General features: G+C 41.4%; 1 protein-coding gene across 2 annotated transcripts in view; it reads left to right on the plus strand.

The window, feature by feature from the left end:
- LOC139948486 (plancitoxin-1-like) overlaps positions 1 to 20327 on the plus strand; it is a 38696-nt gene that overhangs the window by 7558 nt on the left and 10811 nt on the right. Inside the window, exons 2-4 of one of the 2 annotated variants that reach the window (XM_071946642.1) lie at positions 172 to 355; positions 16240 to 16300; positions 18278 to 18439. In XM_071946642.1, the coding sequence (XP_071802743.1) occupies positions 172 to 355; positions 16240 to 16300; positions 18278 to 18439 (407 nt within the window). The remainder of the gene's footprint in view (positions 1 to 171; positions 356 to 16239; positions 16301 to 18277; positions 18440 to 20327) is intronic. The other variant, XM_071946643.1, reaches the window with a different exon arrangement.

Here is a 20327-nt window from a genome sequence, read left to right on the forward strand (position 1 = left end):
AAGTGCCCTTTGCGAAATGAAAAGGCCTTGGCCATCTCCAAGATGAAACTCGAGACCTGGTTTGGGTGAAACTGAACATCTCTCATGTTATATCCACCTTGCATGAGTACTTTAAAGTAACTGTAAGATACCAAATTAATTGCTCATACTTTGTTTATATTTTCTGTCTAGGTTTATTGTGTATAAACTCCCGATCATCAGAAATAGTAGCTCAAAGCAAGTACAGCAGGGCTATGGGTATATGTACATGGATGTCCGTCAGACTGCGCTAAAGTTATCCAAAACTGGGTTGAATACTGCCAATCATGCCATCGCGCACACCTTACAACAGATATACAGCAATCATGGCAGTTCGGTAAGAATTCAATCTTTCTTAAGTTTCATGTTCAAATCGGCATATTGTTGTAAAGATACCTTAAAATACACTAAAAGGAAGGGTGTACTTTAGGTAGTTACTCCTAAAAACAATAAACTTACTTGGTAAACAGCACTGAAGAGCTGCTAATTGTTATTATAAAACATTGCTAGAAACAACATCCTTTGAAGAATGTAGTTTTAGAGAAAGAGGTATTTTTTTGCAAAAAACTTTAGGGTCTGAGAAAAGTTTCAGGCATTAAGCCTTTTTCAGACATCTAAAAACACGCAATGTATGCAACATGGCTGCTTCAGTCTTTCATTGTTTTCTTGAAACTTCGATTATCAATTGAGCCCAAATTTTCAGGTTTGTTATTTTCTGCAAATGTTGGGATACACCAAGTCAGATAAGAATACTGGTCTTTGTCAATTACCAAAAATATACCCTGCCTTGAAACCTTAATGTTTGTACTGCAGCTATACATACATGAATATAATATGGCAAATAAAATGTATGTACAGGGAAAATGTCTTTTAAATTTGATGAGTTTTTTTTTTTACAAAACACCAAAGATAAGGCCAAAATCAATGGAATGTACAACACACGCCAATCCTTGTCATTTTAATTTTCTTTTTCAATTAACACGAATTAGACACAAAAATGCATCCACCTCACACATCCAACTTCTAAACAAGTGGACGACTGACTCCTTCTTAACAATTTTCCGTCTTGGCACGACCTTGTCTCGTTCGTATGTGACAGGTATAAAACATGCCCCCTTATTTTGGGGTTTAATCAACTTTAGTTTCCTCCTTTAACTAATTATTTTGTTAATCGAGCGCCCTCAACGTCAGGTTTTCGGGTGCTCCCATAATTCCAATGAAGACATGCAGCCGTGTAACTGTATTTTTGATTGTCTTTATACTTAAGGTAAATTTCCCCTTTTTGTATTACATATTTCTATTTCTAAAGTTGTTTAAGTTTATTATCTAAGCTTTTTTTCATAAGACATGAGTTTGAGTTCATAAGACATGAGTTTGAGAAATTGATGTTTTTAGAATCTGCCATTTATGCTCTAGTTTGGTTTTCGTTTTGTAAATAATTATTATTGCCGATGTAAATAGCATTTCAAGATGGCGCGGCCCAGAAAGCCTGAGTAACTTTGATAAGATTTATTTTAAGTGTTTAAGTTATTCCATAATTCCAATGAAAGCCGATTCCTCATAAGTTTATTACTCATAAGACCCATTATTTAAATGAATGTCACAAATGGTGGATAATCCAATTTTGAGGAAACCGACGGAAAAATCTCCAATAGCGTTCTTCCCAACCCTCGGGTCTCGAATGTCAACAATTACATGAGTACGACCAAGCATTAAATCTACCAAAAGCGGGGCTGAAAAGCATCCAGCCTTGGTCAGCCATGTTGTTCTTTCTTCACGACGAAGCCCTGGTATGTAATCATTTGTTCGCTGTGTTGGTACGCTTTTTGCAACCTGCATACCTACCTTTGTCTAACTGCTGAACTATTTGCTTAATCCGCGACACAAAAGGTAATCCACCGGTTAAAGCTACTGTGCGGCAGAAGTTCCATTAATCCCAGCTACAACCTGCATACCTACCTTAGTCGAACTGTAAAAGTATGTGCGTGATCGGCTACACAAAAGGTAATTGACCGATTAAATCCAGAGCTACTGTGCAGCAGATGTTCTGCTAATCCCCATCGAACCCAACTAAAACCCCACCAGACAGCTTACTGACCCATTGTTCGATGACAGCTGTTAGCAAGTGCAACAAAGCAGTGCAAACTCAAAAAATTCTTTCGTCACACAAGAGAGATTAGTCCAGGTGTACCAGACAATGAACACTTCTGACCGCAGCAGTCCCTTTGATGAAACATATTCACCGACAAGTCTAGACCACTCACGGTTGCGGTCAACTCACCGCAGACGGAATACCCCTCCAGTACTCACTCCCCAGAGACAACCAAACAGCCGATTCTACTCAGTCAGCTCTGCTCCTAAAGAGATGCATAACTACCAGCCATTAGCCGAGCAATTCCTCTCAGAGATAAATGATATTGAAAGAAGAATCTCTCAGAGCATGCCATGTCAGCACATGCAACACCCAACCCAACATCAATCGCCCACTCAACTTTCACTTCAACCGGTCCAGCAATACCGAACATTCACTCCCCAGCGGGCTTCACAGGCGTTCAAGTAGAAGATTTTAAGCCTGTGAGAAGTCAGGCAAAGTCTCCTTCACCACAGTTACACCTCGTGCCATCTCATCAAGTGAAGAATGTTCCGATATTTACAGGACGAGAAGGATCGACCATCTGTATCGAGGACTGGGTGAGAGACACTAAATACCTCCTTGGAACGACATCCATTCCAAAACACATGCAATTCTCAACAATAGCACGCTACCTTGGAGGAGCAGCTCGAAAGCTGATACTGAACTTACCACTCCATCAGCAAACTCCCAAACATTCTTTCATCGAGCTGAAGTCTCAGTTTGGAGAAATCCTACTGTCGGGAGACCCCCTAGCCGAATTCTATGAGAGATTGAGACTGCCTTGCGAGTCACCGGCCATATACAGTGTAGAGCTGGAAGCAACGCTCCGTTCTGTTGAGGGAAAGAATTGGTCCCCTTAACAACAGAAATCTAATGCTCATTCAGCAGTTTATGAGAGGCGTGAGAGACGAAAGGGTGATACAGCGACTAGCGCCAATGAAGCCAAGAGAAATGACATTCCATGAGCTACAAGTTCAGCTAAGACAACTCGAGAGAGAAGGTCGAATGGCAGCTTCCCTCAAGTCTACAGCTAATATGCAGTACCAACAGTCAAGACAACCACGCCCCTACCAACAAAACCACCCAGACCACTAAATCAGTCGGCGACTCCAAAAACTCAGCCTGACATCAGCCAGCCCAAACAGAACAATGATCGTGATGTTCTCCAAGATCTCCTTCTTAAAGTAGAGCAGTTGACACTTAAAGTGGAGCAAATGTGCGCTAAACCCCGCAGACAATCACACCAGCAGAGTTCAGATCCCAAGTCAACCTATGGTCTCTACATCTGCCACAAATGTGGACAAGAAGGCCATATAGCTAGAGGATGTAGAAATGTGCCGTCAAACCCCCAGGGCCCGCGGCCGCAGGGCAAGCCGTCAGAGGCCCGAGACACCACAGCCCAGTAGCTGAATTGGTCCCCTTAACACTCAAAAGGAAAATGCATTCAAGCTATGGAGACAAGATCCCACCAATGTCACAAAGCATGCTGATTTTATCAATCACAGGAGTCTTGCGCAACAAACCATCAGGCGAGCAAAGGCTGCTCACTTCAAGGTGATGAGGGATAAACTTGTGGAAAACGGAAAAGATAGAGATTGGTGGTGGACAGTTCGGCAACTCTCTGGGACGGGAGGTCATACAGAAATTGCATCCCTGCAACAAAATGGAATCTCCTTCTCAACTGCTCAAGAAAAAGCAAAGGTACTAGCTCAAGCTTTTTCGATGAAATGCAATCTCAACTGTGCAGATGATCCATCACCCAATATCCAGGACCGTACTGCCAAACACTTCAGCCATGTGAATTTCAGGCCACGGGACATTAAAAGAAAGTTGCACAAGCTGGACACGAACAAAGCATCAGGCCCAGATGGTATCTCTGCCAAGGTTCTGAAAAACTGCGCTGTAGAATTTGCAGCTCCCCTCGCCAAACTTTTCCGATTCAGTTTCAGCAGAGGCTATTTCCCCTCCCAGTGGAAAGTTGCATCAGTTGTTCCTGTGCACAAGAAGAATAGTCGATCTTGCCCATCAAACTACCGGCCAATTTCTCTCTACCTATCATTAGCAAGGTGATGGAGACCATAATAAATGATCAACTACGGAAACATCTCTTTCATAACAACCTCATATCAGACAACCAATTTGCCTTCAGAAGCCTCCACTCTGCCCCTGATCTCCTCACCTTTATGTCTCATCGATTGTCCAGCACCTTAAACGAGAGAGGTGAAGCTCGAGTGGTCGCCCTGGACATAAAAGGAGCCTTTGACAGAGTATGGCATCATGGGCTGTTTCAAAAACTTACTTCATTTGGAATCACTGGCCAACTGCTTACTTGGATGAAGAGTTATTTATCTAACAGACATCTTGAGGTAGTGGTTGCAGGGCAGAAGTCAGCCTGCTATGAGATCAATGCTGGTGTTCCCCAGGGCAGTATTCTTGGCCCTACTCTGTTCCTGATCTACATCGAAGATCTACATGATGTGATCCGCCATTCAGAACTTCTTGCCTATGCTGATGACACTACAATATTCACATCCATCAAGAACTCACCTCCTGAAACAAGATCAAGCATGAGAGTAGCTGCTGCTAATCAACTACAAGAAGACCTGGAACGAATAAACATATGGGGTCAGACTTGGAAAGTTGAATTTGAGCCGACCAAGAGTCAGTGTCTCACTGTGTCCAACATGAAGGACATCCAAAATCATCCACCTATCATGTTCCAAGGCCAGGTTGTCAGTGACAAGCCGGAGATGAAACTTCTTGGAGTTACGTTCTCTCGTAAACTGGAATGGAAGACACATCTGAAGAACATCACTCGCACTGCTGGTCAGCGTACTTCAATGCTGCGCAGATTGGGTCCAGTCTTCGATAAGGCTGGTCTTGTTACCATCTACAAGACGTACATCAGAAGCAAGATGGAGTACGCACCTCTAGCCTGGATGGGAGCTAGCACAGTCCACCTTTCGGCTCTTGATAAAATCCAAAGGAAAGCATGTCGCCTGATAGGATTAGGCCCGGAAGAGCAACTGAGGCATAATCTTAGCAGTTTATCCCATCGAAGAAATGTTGCAGCAGCCTCCTGTTTATATAGGATGCAGTGAATCAAGTGCCACACCTTGCTGAAATCGCTAGTCCCACCTGTAAGTCAACCTGCAGCTCGACTGACCAGGCAATCTTTGCTACTCAACAGATATGCTCTACACTCCCCGGTCCCTCAGGGTATGACTGCAGCAAGAACTCTTAGAAGTTTCGACAGGGCTTTTCTTTCTGCAGCTGTGAAGATCTGGAACAGCCTACCATCATCGGTTATCTCAGACATTACTACCCAGGGCATGCAGTCATTCAAATGTAGAGTAAATAAATACCTTAAGTAACGTCCTGTTTTACGGCAACTATGATTGCCGGTGATGGTAGTTGTTGTGTCTCTCATCACTTTCTAGTGAGTGAGGCATAGTCCAATAACCAATATCTCCTTTCTTTTCTTCTTGTTTTTTTATTTTGATCGTGGAATGGTATGTTGAAACAAGCTCTTAGCTATCCCTATGGGATATTATGCTTGTCGTTTCAGGGGGCACTCCTTAAAAAAAAAAAAAAAAAAAAAAAAAAAAACTACAAGAAAACAACCTATTCTGTCTTCTACTGTGACCGAGAGTACCTATCAACAACCTGCTCATCAACAACTCATCGGTCCAAATAACGAAGATGATGTCGACATAAAAGGCATTGATTGATTCGGGATCACAAATTACATCAAATACAGAGGATCTTTGGAAAAATCACCCCACATTTCAAACTGCAGACATTACCATAGAAGGAGCAGGTGGACAAAACTTACCCTACCTTGGTGTCATCCTCATCTCCTTAAAGATTTTGGGCGTCGAGTATCGGAAAGTACCAGCCTTCGTCGTTAGAGCTGACAGCTACAGAAAACGAGTACCCATCCTAATAGGAACCAATGTAACCCATACTTTGAAGAGAGACCAGCACCTAACTAAAGGAGAAAACTTCATGCAGCAAATCCAAGATGAGAATACCGCCTGGCATACAGCGTATACAAACATCCCAAGCTGTGAGATGGGTGACAATCAAGGCAACATTGGTTATGCGAAGTACATTGGCAGGTTCCCTCGGACAATCGAGCCAGGAAAAGAAAACGATGTCTTGTGTCAAGCTCCAAGAAGCCCAGGTAACCAGCCATATACAGTGATTGTAGAAAGCTTCCCCAAAAGTTTCTCTTGTCTGTAGGTTTGAAATCTCATCGCAGATCTCGGACCAAACCGCCGAGTTCCAGTCAGATTATGCAACATATCAGCCAAGCCTGTGACAATTACTCGCAACTGCCGACTTGCTCAACTATCATCCGTCCTGAAAACCGAAGAATCAGCTGTCACATCTGAAAGTCATACCCTAAGAGACGAAAAAACATCTTCGAACATCTTCGAACTGCATGCCAAAGCCATTCCACTCCTTGATCTTTCAAAGGCGAAGATACAAAGCGACGAGCAACAAAGGAAATTGAGTTATCTTCTTCAAAGAAGCAAGGATGCATTTTCCTCTTCTTCACTTGATTATGGATGTACGTCCACAGTCAAACACGAAATTTTACTCATCGACAACCAGCCTTTCCGATTACCTCACAGAAGAATACCACCCTCTCAATACCAAGCAGTCAAACAACACTTGAAGGAAATGTAAGAGTCTGGAGCTATTCGTCGAAGTTGCAGTCCATACGCCTCGCCAATAGTCATCGCGCATAAGAAAGACGGCTCACTGCGCATCTGCATAGACTTCAGACAACTAAATAAGAAAACTGTTCGAGATGCCTTCCCACTTCCTCGTATCGATAAAGCTCTCGATGCACTTGGTAAAGCCACCCTATTCAGCACATTAGATCTCACTTCAGGCTACTGGCAGGTAGAAGTCGAAGAAGCAGACAAGAAGAAAACGGCATTTACAACACCTATGGGCTTATTTGAATGCAACCGAATGCCGTTTGGACTTCAAAATGCACCAGCTACCTTTCAGCGCCTGATGATGACGTGCCTTGAAGACTTGAATTACTCCTCATGTCTCTTGTACTTGGATGACATCATCATTTTCTCATCTACCTTTGACGAACATCTTGAGCGCCTCGAGAAAGTCTTCTCTTGTTTGCGGAAGCCCTCAAAGTGCAATCTACTTCAGGAGGAGGTGAAATACCTCGGATACAAGGGTATCTCAACGGACCCAGAAAAGACGTCCAAAGTAAGAGACTGGCCTACACCAACCGACCGTAAAGCATTACAGCGTATCCTGGGATTCACCGGATACTACAGGCGGTTCATCAAAAGCTACTCTAACAAAGTTGCCCCTCTCTTAAAACTCACGTCTTGTGCTCCTAAAAGAAGCAAAAGAGGAAAGAAAAGAAGTTCTCCTTCTCAGCCATTCATTTGGACAGAGGAATGCCAGAAAGCCTTCGATACTTTGAAACATCTGATGACGTCACCTCCAATCCTAGCATATGCAGATTACACCCAGCCATTTCTACTTCAAACAGATGCATCCAGTACCGGCCTAGGAGCAATCTTAAGCCAAATCCAAAATGGCATAGAAAGAATCATCTCATACGTCAGCAGAGGACTCAATCCAGCCGAGTCAAGGTTCCCAGCCCATATTAGCCTTGCTCAAGGCAGTCGCATTATTCGCTCCGAAAAGACGCAGCTGTAAACCCACCCGCCGTATACCCTGTGCATGTTGTGTGCGATCACACCGAATGACCAACCCGTATACACACTGTCACATCGCACGAATACTGTTCACACAAGTCATCGCACTCGTACACCACAAACCGCACGCGGAGGCCGTCAGGCCGACAGCCTTGTCGGATCTGTATCTTCCCGTTTTAATGTGTTGTATTGAAAAAATTCCAATAGTGGACGAAATTGGGGGGGCTCGAGGATATGCAGCTCATGAATATGTATATCATTCGTCAGACCTATCAGACAACACAGGATGTGAGGCAAATGAATTATTCATTTTGACGTCCAATCACGCACTTCCCTTATCACGACCTTTGGACCCTATCATGCGTCCGTGGTGGTGGTGTGTGAGGTAAACATGTCTCGTCTTTCGCGGGCATTATGGTAATGAGCTGACCGTGGGAACTCTTCGCTTATTATAGTAATGAGGTCAGTGGCTTCAACACAGATCCTACAAGGCTGTCGGCCTGACGGCCTCCGCATGCGGATAGTGTACGGGGGCATCGTGTCGTGCGATGTTACGCACAGTGAATACGGGTGGGTTTTACGCACAGTGAATACGGCTGGGATTTTATACAGCGGCGGTCTTTTTTCGGAGTGAATAATTCGACTGCCTTGAGCAAGGCTAAGCCCATATACTTGAATTTCTAGCACTCAAATGGGCTGCCACGGATAAATTACGAGAATATCTCATCGGCGACAAGTTCACTGTCCTCACAGACAACAATCCTCTGCTCTATGTGACAACAACCGCCAAATTTGATGCTACAGGTCAGAGGTGGGCTGCAGCACTTTCCCAGTTTGATTTTACTATCAAATACAAGCCAGGAAAAAATAATGCAGCAGCTGCTGCTCTTTCCAGAATGACACAAGAAGAAGTTTCTAAAACCACGTTCTCCTTCAAGAAAGATGCTACGACGATCTCAGCAGACGTCGTCAATGCTGAATGTCGAGCATCAAGCAACACTTCCACAAACTACCGACACAGATACATATGAACTGCCAAGTATATCTCACGTAGACCTCATCAAGTCACAGTTAGATGATCCAGACATCTCTAGAGTGCTGCGATATCTCCGGATGGGTAGACCACCTACCAGAAGCGAAAGACTCGAAGAACCTCCAGGGTTTTTACCATGATACTTCAGGCAATGGGATAAGTTGCATATGAGAGATGACCTAATTTACAGGAGAAGAAAGACATCTGATGGTACCGAGTCGCACCAGCTTGTTCTTCCAAAGCAGTACCGTGTCACAGCCATGACAGGACTACATGACGATATTGGCCACTTAGGATACGATCGCACGATCGACATGGTGCGAAGCCGGTTCTTCTGGCCTAAAATGGCCGACGACGTTAAGCAATGGTTAAGCAACTTGCAGAAGATGCTGCCTTCGCAAAACCCCTGTAACATAGACATGAGTTCCACTAGTCAACATCAAAACCAGTGAACCAACTCGTGATCAAAAAGCAGAGACAGTCGCCAAAATCCTGTGGGAGAACATGTTTCATCACTATAGTTTTCCGATGCGCATCCATGCCGACCAAGGACGAAATTTTGAAAGTCTCCTCAGCGGGTTAATTGTGGAGAAGCATCGTGAAAGACTACTCTTCGCATACAAACGAGCCAATGAAAACTTCAACAAAGCAAAAGTGAAACAGAAACGTCTATACGATAGAGGTACGCGAGAAGCACCACTTCATCCTGGAGACAGAGTTCTAGTCCAACGTAAACACATAATCGGAACACAAAAACTCGCAGATAGATGGGAGGCAGAACTGTATACAATCGTTGCTAAGAGACCAGACCTTCCTGTCTATACAGTTTGTTGTGTTGATGACGACAGAGAGCGAACACGTACATCGCAATTCGATAACACCCTGCATGTTCCTCCCATCGATGAAGAGATCGTAGAGAGCAGAGAAGAACCAACACAGTCTCACGTCAAAGATGACCAACCTAAACAAGCCGATGAAACCATTGATAGTCAGGATCAGTCAACTACGGACGAAGAAGTCGACAAAACCGTCACCGATTATCCCAAGTCAACGGATTCTCCATCCATTCTGTAACCATGGAGACTGAGCAAACAACAACACTCGTCGATTATCTTTCAACTACTAGTTCTCCGTCAAAAGACACAACTGAAGTGTCACACACATCAAAAGAAGTTGAAGACAATTTCTCCGTCAACCAAGATGAAAATCTGTGCAGTCACATCATCTGAAGAGTCAGAACTATCTTCTTCAAACAAACCGAGACCGAAGCGACTACGAAAACCGGTAGACAGATTGACCTACAACTACCCAGGCCGAGCACATCTACATAGAATCAGTGGAGAACAGATAGCAAGTGATCTTTACACCATGAAACTCCAAGCAGGAAAGAAACTCTGGGAAAGATGGAAACGTCCCGAGATGAGAGAAACAAGAAAACGAGCTGGCTTAAGATTGCTTTTGCAGGAGAACTGTACAAATTAAACCCGTCTCACTTCAAATTTCCCGTATAAGATCTTCCATTGTTATAAGTAATAATAATTTAAGTTTTAATTCATAATTATGTACCAAAAAGGTCACTTATGACTATTTTTTTCACATTTAAATTTTTCATCACAGAACCGATGAAATAATTGAATTAATGGACTGTTGTTATTATTTGTTTTCACTGTACCAATGACGCAAACTTTCGTTAATTGTTTGAAATTTTGCAGAAGAAGAATTGCTATTTATTTTTTTGTATTGCATAAAGCTAAACAGTTCTGAGATTGCATTGCATTTTAATACTGTTCCACTCTTTGATTACATGTCGAGGCCAGGCGCCGGTCACGTATGTTTATTTAAAGAGTAAGTGTATTTTGGTTGAATACATTAAGAGTTTGGTGCATCAGAAACATTTTCATTATATTAAAGCTGTTGTTGTAAATAATTTTTTTGTTTTTGAAGATGCCAAAGGGAAATGTCGAGGACGACATTTTTCCAACAGAGGGAGCAATGTGACAGGTATACAACATGCCCCCTTATTTTTTTGGTTTAATCAACTTTAGTTTTCTCCTTTAAAGGAACACGTTGCCTTGGATCGGTCGAGTTGGTCTTTGAAAAGCGTTTGTAACCGTTTGTTATAAAATGTATATGGTTAGTACGATGTTGTAAAAGTAGAATTCAATGATCCACACAAACATGCCTCGAAATTGCACGGTTTTCCTTTTACCTCAACGACTAACACGGTCGGCCATTTATGGGAGTCAAGAGTCAAATTGTTGACTCCCATAAATGGCCGACCGTGTTAGTTCGCACAGTAAAAAGAAAACCACGCAATTTCGAGGCAAATGTGTGTGAATCATTGTATTCTACTTTTAAAACATCTTTCCAACCATATGCATTTTATAAAAAACGGTTACAAACGCTTTTTATAGACCAACTCGTCCGACCCAGGGCAACGTGTTCCTTTAACTAATTCTTTTGTTAATCGAGCGCCCTCAACGTCAGGTATTCGGGTGCTCCCATAATTCCAATGAAGACAGACAGCCGTGTAACTGTATTTTTGATTGTCTTCATATTTCAGGTAAATTTCCCCTTTTTGTATAATATATTTATATTTCTAATGCTGTTTAAGTTTGTTATCTAAGCTTGTTTTTCATAAGACATGAGTTTAAGAAATTTGAAGTATTTAGAATCTGCCATTTATGCTCTAGTTTGGTTTTCGTTTTGTAAATAATTATTGCCGATGTAAATAGCATTTCAAGATGGCGCGGCTCAGAAAGCCGTGGCGGGTACTGCTTACGTGTTTAAGTCGTTTTCTTTATATGAAGAGTTTTGATTATTTATTTGCTCTTGTACAGTCATTTATTTTGAGTAACTTTGATAAGATTTATTGTAAGTGTTTAAGTTATTCCATAATTCCAATGAAGACAGACAGCCGTGTAACTGTATTTTTGATTGTCTTCATATTTCAGATTGCTATTAAAACAGAGCTAAGCCGATTCCTCAGAAGTTTATTACAAGACCCATTATTTAAATGAGTGTCACACGTACAAACGGGAGGGAATGATTGCTTGTAAACTACACTCGAAGAATCGCTGCAAAGTTTCCCAGGCATGCTGTATTATAGAAATATTGACTGCTATGAGGGGCACAGTTGAAATTATAGGCCCAAGGTGATGTCAAAACCATGACTATGCCCGGAGCGAAGCTGAGGGCATAGTGATGGTTTTGACATCACCGAGGGTCTATAATTTCAACTGTGTCCCGAATAATAAGCAGTCAATATTACTTTTGTATACCAAATAATATAGATTCTTCTAATCTGAATGGTTAAAAGATTTCATGAACTGGGCCTTGATTTTGAAGTGTATAAAAGTGTAATAACTTACCAAAATCGTGTTTTCATGTCTTTCATTTCGCATGAAGATACCAACAGTTAAAATCCAACACGGGTACAAAATAATAATACCAATCCAACTGGGATAACAGTTAAAATTAAACAGTCAACGTCAACAGTCAACGTCAACATAAACATACTTACATGTGGTTGATTTCATGTGGTTGAAGTTACTTCTGGTAACTATTCACCACACAGTTATGGAAATTGAAACTGGTAGGTTTATTCTCCTGGCTGCTGGTGTTGGTAATATTGACAGGGATGGTCATCGTGCCCCATGGTGAATTAGCAATATCACGCAAAATTCCTCCCTCTAGGTCAAGATCCGAGATCTCCTGTTCCACGTATACCATAGGGCCCGGAATGTTATCAGCAGATGAAGTTGAAGGGATGTCATTTGCAGTGGAAGGTCCCACAGATGGTGCGATTTGGATTTGTTGGTTTGAGTTAATTGATGAACTTATGGCATGGGCCATTTCTTCTTTTTTCTTGTCGGTGGTTCTTGCGTAGTGCTTCAAACTGGACTGACATTATGTCCCTGTCTTTGAAGCCTGCACCCCTCAGATACGTGATGCTCGTTGCACGCAGACAGTGGTTTGTATACACACGGGTTCCTGCTTTCAGGGAAATTTCCTTCATCTTATCACCTAGCTTGTTTTTCCCAAGTGAAGAGTTACAGTACCATGGACCTGATATTGGCACCTTTGACTTGGGTTTCTGCCAGAACTATTCACACCCTGGGTTTTGCTTTTCCACATATGACAAGAAAGAAGCCATGGACATCGCTCACCTTGGCTCTTTTCCAGGTCATCCGCACGGTTGGTTTTAGTGAGAGTATCTTTCAAAGTTATGTATCGCTTTCCAGTTGGCTCAACGTGCATCTCAAAACTATCACGTTTCATTTCTCGCAGATTCTCTCTTCCTCTGTTGCAGAAGTACAACATAAAATCCAAATAAACCTTGTTTTGAAGGCCCAATGGATCAGTCACGTCCACAGAATCTTGCATAGTGCTCATATCTTCCTCTGTTATTGCCATCTTGTGCGTAACAAATCCCTTCCCCTTCTGCTTTAATGTTGCTGAGAAGCGTTTGAAGACTCTTGATGAATTAGCGAAATCCGTGTGCCCAATGATGTCAGATTTACATTTATTGATGAAATGACGTTGGAGCCCGAAACGGATCGACAGCATACTTTTTTTTGCAGTACAGTTCACCATTTTGTTGTTGTGCTCCGCAATAGAATTTACCGATGATTTCGTCGAGCTCAGAATTGGTCAGTTCATCAACCTCTTGCAAAATCATCCCTGTTATTGAGCTTCAGATAGTCTTCAAAGATTTTTACGGTGTATTTTATCAGCTGCAGTGTGCTTTTGCTGTCGGCGGCATCTATTATCTCTCGTACATGTGCGACCTACATGTTAGTCTTGAAGTCAAGACGGTAATTGTTAAGCGCGTTGTGTAGTTACAGCGCGGTGTGTAGCTACGGGGACGATACACACACCCTCGATCCCAGTATTGTGTGTGTGAGTCAGTCGCCACGCGCTACCTACGACTGTTGCATGTGTATAATCGCACTGTGACTGTTGCATAAACGGCAGACAAATAGGCAGCGCCTAACGACTTGTCATCAAGTCTACCTACATGTAGGAATACAGTGAGTTGAGACTGATCCATTATTTTCCAGGGCGGGCATGACGTCATCTTGAAAGAAAAAGCGGGCATAGCTAATTCCATGACTCCCTTTGTAACCAATCAGATTAGAGGATTCTATATATGAGGTATTAATTAACAATGTAGGAGTCCTATATTAAATGTCGATGCATCCAATGTCGCAGCAGTAATTACAAGGCAAAATAAAGTATGATACGACGTATTTCACCAAACAAAATGACAATTAAGGATCTACATGGTATGTGTGTGATTCATGTATATAACTCCAAATATTGAACTTTAATAAGAAGATAAATTAAGTCGACAAAAGCATTTGAATGCACTTCTTTCAGGACTTTCTGTATTAAAAAAAAAAAATCATGGTGATGATGCATCGGCATTCAGTCCTGAAATCATGTGAATATTTAGCAGCGTAAAATCAAGGGATTAACGGTATAAACAAGCTTGTCAACAAGTCAGGCATGCTGAGATTAAACACATTAAAATAGTTTGTGACACGTTGAAGTTTTGGTGACGAACAGAAAAGCGATGATAAATTAAACATCTCTCTCTGTGGCTTCAAAACAAGGTCATTTTTCTTAAGAGCAGTAACTACTGATTAAAATTCAGGAAGACAACTATAATTGTTTTATAAGTACATTCTCTCGTGGTTAATAAATTTGATATTGAAATACATGCCCACAGGTAACAGGAACACTTTGGTCTTACTATACTGTCCTCAAGAAAATGAAGGAAAAATTTAACTATGAATTCCTTTTCTTCCTGGAGATTGTCTGGACCTGGCTGCCTGTAATTTGCCTCATGCGATGTAGGCTACGTCTGGTCCTAAGAACAAATAGACTTGACTCAAGTCTTAGATCGCGGTTATTCTTCTTCATCTCAGCCACGAAAAACGCCCACATTATTAGCTACCACGCACCCTATAACTCGCAAACTCGCAATCTAATCTTGATCGTAGGTATACACTGGGCTCCTGTGACAGGTCCCTGCCGCTAGATCAAGTGATTGAATTGGATCTGATATGATCAACGTGCAGTGACGTAGGCCTAAAAGATGCCAAAATAGTCACTGCTGTCAAGTCCGCAATAGAATTTGACTGCGTATTTCTATGTGAAATGCATGAGTTCAGGCCGGTTTATAGTCGGTCGCGCGATGGTCGCGCGATGGAAATCTTGACGCGCATTCATAAAAAGACACAATTTTTAGGCCTCAGTCTTAGGATCGCGCGCAAGATTTCCACCGCACGACCATCGCGCGACCGACTATAAACCGGCCTTTCAATGGTTAAACCACGCGCCAGTTTTTTATACCGGTGTCAGATGCATATGCAATCGTGTCCGGGGTACGCAACATAGACCTTATCGCAAATACCAATGCGCAAGCGCAGACTGTTGAATGAGGTGCATTGTGGGATAGATACGCATCAAATTTTGCTACCAGCTAGACCACAATGCACCTAATTCCAAGCTTTACGCGCGCGCCCCGGTATTTGCGAAAAGGTCTATGTACATGTATGTGCGCGCGTAAAGCGAGCGTGCACGCACTGAACCTTCGGGATTAACGGTATAAATGTAGACTTGTGGACAAGTCATTAATGGTCACACGCGATGAGATAGTCGAGTTGTGGCGGTGCTCTCGCGAGATCACTGCCCTACTTCTACGTAATCGCGTGGGACCATTATGGACTTGTCCACAAGTCATGATTGCAGCGAATACCCAATGGCCGAACATTTCTTATGTCATTCATGACATGCACTTAGCTTGTCAACAAAATGGCGAACGTGTTCCGTCAACCAAGGGCGTTTAATTTACTGCAAGGACGGTTTAGCACGGGGCGGACACAACACTGCATATGCAAATGTGTCCGGGCGGACACAATATTGCATTATGCAGCAGCGTCCGGGCGGACACGATTGCATATTTGCAAAACCGTCCGGCAGACAGTTTGGCATATGCAATAATGTCCTCCGGATAGTATTGCATAGAGGACATAATTGCATGCGACACCGGTCTCTAGCGTTATTCACGAGCCTCGAAGAATGACGTCAGATGTTCAGGCTAGATCGTAGGCTGAATGAAGGAGGTTGATCACAAGAGGGCGTTGTTTGTAGCGGTATCAGGATGACTACAACTAAAAGCACGATCAAAGACTTGGGACCAAGTTTTAAAGAACAAAGCATTGCAATTCATTGTTGAACAACTTCAAAAGACAAACTTTAAAAACTTTAAAAACCTAATTGATAATACCAACTGAGCACACCTGTTAACATACTATTTTCTTTGTGGTTTATTTTGGCAGAATGTTGGATATTTGATGTACAGTGATGGATTGCCAAACAGTAAAAAAGGTCACACAAAAGGTAAACATGATTCCGTTTGAAACCATGTTTGTAAACAGTGCATGATATTAACTTATCTCAAATTCCTTGCCATTTTTCACGTCTCTCGCTTAATCAAGTTGTTACACCCGTCGTAAGCCAGAAGGTTTACTCTGAGGAACGCATTAATTTGAAGAATTCTGTATTGAAAAGGATGGAAACAAAACACTGTAAGTAGGGCCTCACGGTTTTAATTTTATAGCTCACTGAGCATCACATCCAATATCTTTTAAACTTCACAATAATTACTTGAACATTAAAATAGAACATGTCAATATTCCGTCAATAATAACCTAAATCTCTGCCTCAAATATCCACCCTAGTGTTCTTTGCATTAAGCAAAACTCCATCTGTGTCAATAAACACATATCACTAGGCTCAAACTTGATTATAATTTAAACACTGGCTAGACCTGTACCCTTCTGAACTTACTCCATACGTAAAGTAATCACAGTATTTTAGCCCAATGATGAAAACCAAGTAACACATTAGCTCAAAAGGATCAATAAACACCTTCTAACACCCTACTAGACCATGTTAAAGTCTTCACTCTGGTGTACATGTATACACGAAACAATTATCTAAACCAGCAAGAATTAGTCACTTTTTAACTTTGGAACTTGCCTCTACTAAGTAAAACTAAGCATGTCTCAAACCAGCAAGGCTTTCCACACTATCTTGGCTAAATACTCTACCAGTGACCAAGGCCTCAAGAGTTTAAAACTAACGACCTTATAATCTTCTATTCTCCAATAAGAGTTAAGAGTTATTTTAATGTTCCCTCATACTCTGGTCCTTGTGCACACATTATTTCCATGTATCATACATCATAATCTGTACAGTGCTTAAACTGAACTCATAAAAATATTATTAGAAAATACCCTTGCTTTTCCTCTAGAAATAAGCATTTTTGGAACAGTCATATTGTACTTTTCTCAGTATCAATAATTTCCATGGAATGTAAGCTATCAGAAACTCAAGTTAATTTATAAAATCACACAGAGGAAAATGGACTAAAATCTGGACTTTTGGTCACATGTAAAATTCCACACACACACATGTACTAATTAATGAATGGTGAAAGTGAAAGTTATGGCAAAGTTTGAGGGCATAAATCTTTCCTATCACTTAGTTAAAAACAATAAAAAATACTACCATAGCAATCTACATTTTATGAACTTATTAAATTATGAAAAGGAAAATCTACATACCAGTATTGAAAAGGATGTAAACGGATAACACAGTAAGTAGGGCTTCACGGTTTTAATTGTCTAGTGCACTCACTGAGCATCACATCCAATATGACATGGGATGGCATGGCATGGCTGCATGCTGTGTGTGTGTGCACATGGTGATCCCATAATACTTACTCACTGGGGTTATTTCCAGGCTTCTGATTGGTTAAAATTATGGCTGTTGAAACAAAGGGGGGCTGTCAAGCAGCTGTTGAGTAATTAGAGGGGGCATAATAGTTGAAAATTTAGGGGAAGGGCATAATGAAAATTTATGGGGGAGGGATTTAGGCATGAGGCCTCTACACTTACCCAACATATACAAAAAATAATCAGCAGCATTATGTTTAGCTCCGTCTAACAATGCCAGATGTCACGTGGCCAAAAACCTGAATAGTCCACTGTAGTTCAATAGTCTCATTTAAATCATTTTTTGTAAAATTCATCAACAGTGCATTGTTCATTGCCTTGAACTTGTTTGACGTGTTACGTGAGCAAGGTACTTCCGTTGTGAGTTTGGTAAACTCGCTCATAATCCTCTGTTTGACAAATGCTGTGTAGATCTGCATTTTTAAGACATAGTGGAACTATGTTAATTTCTTCTATAATTAGCTGACTTTTTGCATCTTCCGAAACCTAGTATAGCATAACAATACAAAGTTTAATTTCCTGCATTTCATATGAGATTGTTTATGTTTCATGTTTATTTTACCATTCTTTCCATCAGGTGATTTGGCATTTGATAAAAGCAGCGGTTTCTGGCTCGTCCACAGTACTCCCCATTTCCCTAAAAAATCATCACAGAGTTACAACTGGCCAGACAGTGCAAAAAGATATGGACAGTCGTTCCTGTGTGTAACATTCGGCTTCGATCAATTTGAGGAAATTGGTAAACAAAAACACCGCCACCAAGCAGTCAATCGTTTTTATAAAACTTGTGGTGGAAACAAATTGCTCACTTGATCAATAAACAGTCCTTTCTTTTCCTTATGTGACCGCTTTGAGCACCCATTGGAGGATATGTTTTGCACGTTATAATATAACGTGGTTTGAGGTTGACTAGTATACAAATATTGACTGCTTCGAGTGCTATGGTTAAAACTATGACTCCCGAGGTGATCCCCGGAGCATTCTATTTTAGAACGCTCCGGGGATCACCGAGGAAATCATAGTTTTTAACCATTGCTCGAGTAAAAGCAGTCAATATTTGTTTTATAACACCCCAAACATTTCTAAATACTGTACTATTATTATTAAAGTCACCTGGAAGTGGTATTTTTTCAAAATAAAGCTTTCGTCACTAATATATGTGTTTTGATGAGTGGAATGTGAATAAACAGTTAACTAAGGTTTTAAAAAAATCAGTTCTTATGTTATTTACAAATTTAAGAGTAGACCCCGACCCGAGAGGGCGCTGTTCGTGACGTCAATCGAGGCAGACTTTGCCTGTAATGCGTAGAGTAAACACAATTACAAAGTACATGTACGGACCAAGTCGTGAGTTTGTACGTTTCAGAATGTTTGTTTTTGTTTTTTTCCGGCAATGCCGACCAGGTGTATTGCTGCTGAATGCAGAAAAACATTTTTTGAAATGTACCAACACACGACTTGGACGTACATGTACTTTGCACGTGTGTTTACTATACGCATTGCAGGCAAAGTCTGCCTCGATTGACGTCACAAAAGGGGTAGGCGGAGTTAGTCCCCAAACAACTTTATATATTTTGTAAACATATAAATCGTGACAAACAATTACAAAAAATATTGTTTTATTATGTTTGAAAGAAAAAAAATTCTATTTCCAGGTGACTTTAAGTTACAGACCTGAATGCTACAATCCACGGACGACGCGAATACAGATTGCAAACACTTTTACTTACTGTGCTGCATGTAGTTCCGTGCAATCCGAAATGGTTACAGACTATTAATTTATCATCCTCGTACACGCAACGGACGTCTGGGTACTGCACGCCATGTGCTAGTCTTCGGACTAGCGCATGGCAAACCGACGCACTATCACACGGCCGTCGTCTAGCAAAACTAAGACGTGTCATGTGACGCGCTCTAAACCAATGAGCAGGCAGAATACATGCAGCACCGTAAAAATGTTTGCAATCTGTATTCGCGTCGTCCGTGGATTGTAAGCATTCAGGTCTGTAACTTAATAATAATAGTACAGTATTTAGAAATGTTTGGGGTGTTATAAAACAAATATTGACTGCTTTTACTCGTGCAATGGTTAAAAACTATGACTCCCGAGGTGATCCCCGGAAAATAGAACGCTCCGGGGATCACCGAGGGATTCATAGTTTTAACCATTGCTCGAGTAAAAGCAGTCAATATTTGTATACTTTACTTCATACATATTCAGTTGTTTGGAGCAAGGGTAATGAAGACTGTGAAATATAACGCACCATGATAAGTTTGTTCTCTCGCGGTCATGAATATGTGTGAGGTATAGACCATGTGACCTTTGTTTACAATAAGTGTGACCTTGTACATTTTTTTGCTGTTCTGGCAGGCAAGATACTGCATTGGTCATTTTGTGAAAGTTGACATTTTGTGTCATAATTTCCACATAAATCCAAGAGTTATGAAAGTAAAAGCTTGACAAGTTTTGAGAGATTTGCCCCGTGTCATCATATCACAAGTTGATAAAAATTAGACAGTGCAATCTCCATAGAATATAAGATTCTCTGTTTTCTTCCATTGAGCTGTGTTACAAGTCGTGCCTGTAGGAAGTCCAAGCTTGGGTGGCTCTTTTGTAAACATGTGAC

This window comes from Asterias amurensis, chromosome 15 (genome assembly GCF_032118995.1).
Source record: "Asterias amurensis chromosome 15, ASM3211899v1".
Taxonomy (NCBI): Eukaryota; Metazoa; Echinodermata; class Asteroidea; order Forcipulatida; family Asteriidae; genus Asterias; species Asterias amurensis.